Source organism: Scyliorhinus torazame, chromosome 18 (assembly GCF_047496885.1).
Source record: "Scyliorhinus torazame isolate Kashiwa2021f chromosome 18, sScyTor2.1, whole genome shotgun sequence".
NCBI lineage: Eukaryota > Metazoa > Chordata > Chondrichthyes > Carcharhiniformes > Scyliorhinidae > Scyliorhinus > Scyliorhinus torazame.
The window spans coordinates 87,799,422-87,805,421 of record NC_092724.1 but is presented as its reverse complement, the minus strand read 5'-3'; the positions used below and the strand labels follow the sequence as shown (position 1 = coordinate 87,805,421).

The following is a 6,000-nucleotide window of genomic DNA, read 5'->3' as shown; positions in this document are numbered from 1 at the left end:
GCAACCTCTGGACATCAGCAGCAGACTCTTCCCCGGGAGTTTAATCGGTGTTGGGATGCTTCGCTCTGGGGCACTCTGTCAGTCCCCTGGGAATGGGGGCGGGAGGCAGTTATCAATCGTCACCGTCAGTGAGGAAGCGAGTTACTGTCGTCTTGGTAACGAGTCAATGAGAGAAGTAGCAGATATAAAGAGTTCCATGGACAACAGATAGATAGAGAGAGAGAGAGCGGAGCTCTCACCCAGCCAGCCAGCCCAGGAACAGCACCTTCAGCTTCACACTACCTCCAAACTTTGTTTCCTTGGGAGGTTGAAGGGTTTGGAGGAAGGGGTTGGGACGGAGCTGGAAGATGAATGTGAGCCAGAGCTGGAATTCCTCCCTGGTCTGGGAGGTGAGACCCGAGAGTGTGATCGTGCCCCTGGTCTTCTGCCTGATCTTCTTGCTCGGCACGGTGGGGAACAGCCTGGTCCTGGCCGTCCTCCTGAGGAACGGCCAGATGAACAGTAACACCACCAACCTCTTCATTCTCAACCTGGGCGTGGCCGACCTCTGCTTCATCCTCTGCTGTGTGCCCTTCCAGGCCACCATCTACACCCTGGATTCCTGGGTCTTCGGCTCCTTCATGTGCAAGGCTGTCCACTTCTTCATTTACCTCACAGTCTATGCCAGCAGCTTCACCTTGGCCGCAGTTTCAGTGGACAGGTGGGTGTGCAGGTGTGTGTGTGTGGGGGGGGGGGGGGGGGTAACTGGTGGGTGAGGGACTTAACTAGCTGGGGCTTGGGGCAGCAACATGAATGGATCTGGACTACCCCTGGAAGTGAGGCAGAGACATGCTCTCAGAAGTTCGTTTGTCAAAGTTGACGGCGCTCTGGTGTCACTGGGAGCAGAAAGGACGAGCTCTGTGTCTGAGGCACTCTGAGGGGGGGACCAGCTCAATCATTGACAGAACTGAGCTGGGCAGTCAGCTAAATACCGTTGCTGTGTAGATGATACTAGCCATGGTTACAGTTCCCTCGTGGCTGGCGACTCAAGTCCTGATTCCGTTTGTCTATCTCCGCACAGGTCTTTAGTTTGATGGAATTAACCTGGACTCCTTGGAGTACTGTAACTGGTTGTTCCGCCGGAATGTGGCGACTAGGGCTTTTCACAGTAACTTCATTTGAAGCCTACTTGCGACAATAAGCGATTTTCATTTTTCATTTCATTTTTCAATCTGGTTTTCCCGGGCCAGTTGTGTGAGGACCTGGTTTTCCCGGGCCAGTTGTGTGAGGACCTGGTTGTCCCGGGCCAGTTGTGTGAGAATCTGGTTGTACGGGGCCAGTTGTGTGGGAATCTGGTTGTCCCGGGCCAGTTGTGTGAGAATCTGGTTGTCCCGGGCCAGTTGTGTGGGAATCTGGTTGTCCCGGGCCAGTTGTGTGAGAATCTGGTTTTACCAGGCCAGTTGTGTGAGAATCTGATTTTACGGGGCCAGTTGTGTGAGAATCTGGTTTTACCAGGCCAGTTGTGTGAGAATCTAGTTTTACGGGGCCAGTTGTGTGAGAATCTGGTTTTACCGGGCCAGTTGTGTGAGAATCTGGTTTTACGGGGCCAGTTGTGTGAGAATCTGGTTTTACGTGGCCAGTTATGTGAGAATCTGGTTTTACGAGGCCAGTTGTGTGAGAATCTGGTCTTACCGGGCCAGTTGTGTGAGAATCTGGTTGTCCCGGGCCAGTTGTGTGAGAATCTGGTTTTACCTGGCCAGTTGTGTGAGAATCTGGTTCACCCGGGCCAGTTGTGTGAGAATCTGGCTTTACCGGGCCAGTTGTGTGAGAATCTGGTTGTCCCGGGCCAGTTGTGTGGGAATCTGGTTGTCCCGGGCCAGTTGTGTGAGAATCTGGTTTTACCAGGCCAGTTGTGTGAGAATCTGATTTTACGGGGCCAGTTGTGTGAGAATCTGGTTTTACCAGGCCAGTTGTGTGAGAATCTAGTTTTACGGGGCCAGTTGTGTGAGAATCTGGTTTTACCGGGCCAGTTGTGTGAGAATCTGGTTTTACGGGGCCAGTTGTGTGAGAATCTGGTTTTACGTGGCCAGTTGTGTGAGAATCTGGTTTTACGAGGCCAGTTGTGTGAGAATCTGGTCTTACCGGGCCAGTTGTGTGAGAATCTGGTTGTCCCGGGCCAGTTGTGTGAGAATCTGGTTTTACCTGGCCAGTTGTGTGAGAATCTGGTTCACCCGGGCCAGTTGTGTGAGAATCTGGCTTTACCGGGCCAGTTGTGTGAGAATCTGGTTGTACGGGGCCAGTTGTGTGAGAATCTGGTCTTACCGGGCCAGTTGTGTGAGAATCTGGTTTTACGGGGCCAGTTGTGTGAGAATCTGGTTTTACCGGGATAGTTGTGTGAGATTCTCGTTTTACGGGTCCAGTTGTGTGAGAATCTGGTTGTCCTGGGCCAGTTATGTGAGAATCTGGTTGATCCAGGCCAGTTGTGTGAGAATCTGGTTGTCCCGGGCCAGTTGTGTCAGAATCTGGTTGTCCCGGGCCAGTTGTGTGAGAATCTGGTCTTACCGGGCCAGTTGTGTGAGAATCTGATTTAACGGGGCCAGTTGTGTGAGAATCTGGTCTTACCAGGCAAGTTGTGTGAGGACCTGGTTGTCCCGGGCCAGTTGTGTCAGAATCTGGTTTTACCGGGCCAGTTGTGTGAGGACCTGGTTGCCCCGGGCCAGTTGTGTGAGAATCTGGTTTTACCGGGCCAGTTGTGTGAGAATCTGGTTCACCCGGGCCAGTTGTGTGAGAATCTGGCTTTACCGGGCCAGTTGTGTGAGAATCTGGTTGTACGGGGCCAGTTGTGTGAGAATCTGGTCTTACCGGGCCAGTTGTGTGAGAATCTGGTTTTACGGGGCCAGTTGTGTGAGAATCTGGTTTTACTGGGATAGTTGTGTGAGATTCTCGTTTTAGGGGTCCAGTTGTGTGAGAATCTGGTTGTCCTGGGCCAGTTATGTGAGAATCTGGTTGATCCAGGCCAGTTGTGTGAGAATCTGGTGTCACCGGGCCAGTTACGTGAGAATCTGGTTGTCCCGGGCCAGTTGTGTGAGAATCTGGTCTTACCGGGCCAGTTGTGTGAGAATCTGATTTAACGGGGCCAGTTGTGTGAGAATCTGGTCTTACCGGGCCAGTTGTGTGAGAATCTGATTTAACGGGGCCAGTTGTGTGAGAATCTGGTCTTACCGGGCCAGTTGTGTGAGGACCTGGTTGTCCCGGGCCAGTTGTGTCAGAATCTGGTTTTACCGGGCCAGTTGTGTGAGGACCTGGTTGCCCCGGGCCAGTTGTGTGAGAATCTGGTTTTACCGGGCCAGTTGTGTGAGAATCTGGTTATCCCGGGCCAGTTGTGTGAGAATCTGGTTTTACCGGGCCAGTTGTGTCAGAATCTGGTTGTCCCGGGCCAGTTGTGTCAGAATCTGGTTTTACAGGGCCAGTTGTGTGAGAATCTGGTTGTCCCGGGCCAGTTGTGTCAGAATCTGGTTTTACCGGGCCAGTAGTGTGAGAATCTTGTTGTCCCGGGCCAGTTGTGTCAGAATCTGGTTTTACCGGGCCAGTTGTGTGAGAATCTCGTTTTACAGGGCCAGTTGTGTGAGAATCTGGTTTTACCGGGCCAGTTGTGTGAGAATCTGGTTGTCCCGGGCCAGTTGTGTGAGAATCTGGTTTTACTGGGCCAGTTGTGTGAGGATCTGGTTTTACCGGGCCAGTTGTGTGAGAATCTGGTTTTACCGGGACAGTTGTTGTGCGAGGATCTGGTTGTCCCGGGCCTGTTGAGTGAGAATCTGGTTTTACCGGGCCAGTTGTGTGAGAATCTGGTTTTACCGGGCCAGTTGTTGTGTGAGAATCTGGTTTTACCGGGCCAGTTGTTGTGCGAGGATCTGGTTGTCCCGGGCCAGTTGTCTGAGAATCTGGTTTTACCGGGCCAGTTGTTGTGCGAGGATCTGGTTGTCCCGGGCCTGTTGAGTGAGAATCTGGTTTTACCGGGCCAGTTGTGTGAGAATCTGGTTTTACCGGGCCAGTTGTTGTGTGAGAATCTGGTTTTACCGGGCCAGTTGTTGTGCGAGGATCTGGTTGTCCCGGGCCAGTTGTGTGAGAATCTGGTTTTACCGGGCCAGTTGTGTGAGAATCTGGTTTTACCGGGCCAGTTGTTGTGCAAGGATCTGGTTGTCCCGGGCCTGTTGTGTGAGAATCTGGTTGACCCGGGCTTGTTGTGTGAGAATCTGGTTTTACCGGGCCAGTTGTGTGAGAATCCCGTTTTACTGGGCCAGTTGTGTGAGAATCTGGTTTTACCACTGAATGTGTTCTTTCCTGTCATTGTACACTGTCATTTATTTATTGATAATTAAATACAGAAATATAAAACCTTCGTACTGGTGTCGGAACTGTTTCTACCAGCACAGTAATTCCTTTTTATTCATTGTACTGTAATTACCACTATTAATATATCATCTTATATAACTACCCACACTGCAAGGCACATGTTTCTTCATACACTGTCCGCATCACTATCTTTCCCAATCACTTTTTAAACTCTGTAATCTGGGCAGATTTGCAGATTCTTTCCTTTCGACATGTAGTACCCCCTCCCCAGGCCATTTTCTCATTCAGACTGATCTAAACCTATAAAGTACAAGTAATTGTAACAAGGAACTAGATGTAATTTGTTCTTCTCCTTTCCATAAATCCCCAATGATTTGATACTGCCACCCCACTGATCGTGTGCATGTGGTATAGAATCTCCACAGTGCAGAAGGAGTCCATTCAGCCCAACAAGCCTGCACTGAACATCTTAAAAAGCTTCCCACCAGTGCCACTTCCCTCCCGCCCTATCCCTGTAACCCCACCTAACCTGCACATCCCTCGACACTAAGGGGCAATTTAACATGGCCAATCCACCTAACCTGCACATCTTTGGACTGTGGAGGAAACTGAAGTACCCGAGGAAAGCCACACAGACACGAGAAGAACATGCAAACTCCACACAGTCATCCGAGGCTGGAATTGAACCCAGGTCCCTGACGGTGTGTCGCAGCAGAGCTAACCACTGTGCCGCCCTGGCACTTATAATCTAGTTATGTTTTGGCAAAAACTTCCATTTATGCAGCACCTTTAGTAGTTAAATGTCCCAAGGTGCCTCACAGAAGCAGTACCAACCAAAATGTGGCACCAAATCACATAGAAAGATATTAGGGTAGGTGCCCAAATGCTTGGACAAAAGGGTCGGGTTTTAAGGAATGTCTTAACAGAGGAAATGAAGAGGTTTACTTTTTAAATTTATTTTTTAATTCATTTACGGGATGTGGGTGTCGCTGGTTAGGCCAGCATTTATTGCCCATCCTTAGTTGTCCTTCAGAATGTGGTGGTGAACTGCCTTCTTGAACCACTGCAGTCCTTGAGGTGCAGATACACGCACAGTGCTGTTAGGGAGCAGTTCCAGGATGTTGCCCCAGCGACAGTGAAGGAGCAGCGATATATCTCCAAGTCAGGGTGGCGAGGTACTTGGAGGTGGTTGGGTTCCCATGTATCTGCTGCTCTTGTCCTTCTAGATGGTAGTGATTGTGAATCTGGAAGGTCCTGTCTGAGGATCCTTGATGAGTTACTGCAGTGTACCTTGTAGACGGTACACAAGGCTGGTGGTAGAGGGTTTGAATATTTGTGGGAGGAGGAGCAATCAAGCGGACTGCTTTGTCCTGGATGGTGTTGAGCTTCTTGAGTGTTGTTGGAGCTGCACTCATGCAGGCAAATGGAGAGTATTCCTTTACACTCCTGACTTGTGCCTTGTAGATGGTGGACAGGCTTTGTGGGGGTCAGGAGGTGAGTACTCCCCGTAGGATTCCTACCCTTCAACCTGCCCTGGTAGCCACAGTATTAAAATGACTCGTCCAGTTCAGTTTCTAATCAATGGTAACCCCTAGGATGTTTAGTGTGGGAATAACAGGCTGTGTAGCCTAGGCAGCGGGAAACATATCCACCTTTTTTGTGGCAATG

General features: G+C 50.5%; 1 protein-coding gene across 1 annotated transcript in view; it reads left to right on the top strand.

Annotated features, from left to right (window-relative positions):
* Nucleotides 1-237: 237 nt before the first annotated feature.
* The window catches only part of LOC140395350 (galanin receptor 2a-like), a 28,632-nt gene continuing 22,869 nt past the window's right edge, over nt 238-6,000 (top strand). The window contains exon 1 of the mRNA XM_072482995.1: nt 238-700. Coding sequence (XP_072339096.1) covers nt 348-700 — 353 coding nt within the window. The 5' untranslated portion in view covers nt 238-347. The remainder of the gene's footprint in view (nt 701-6,000) is intronic.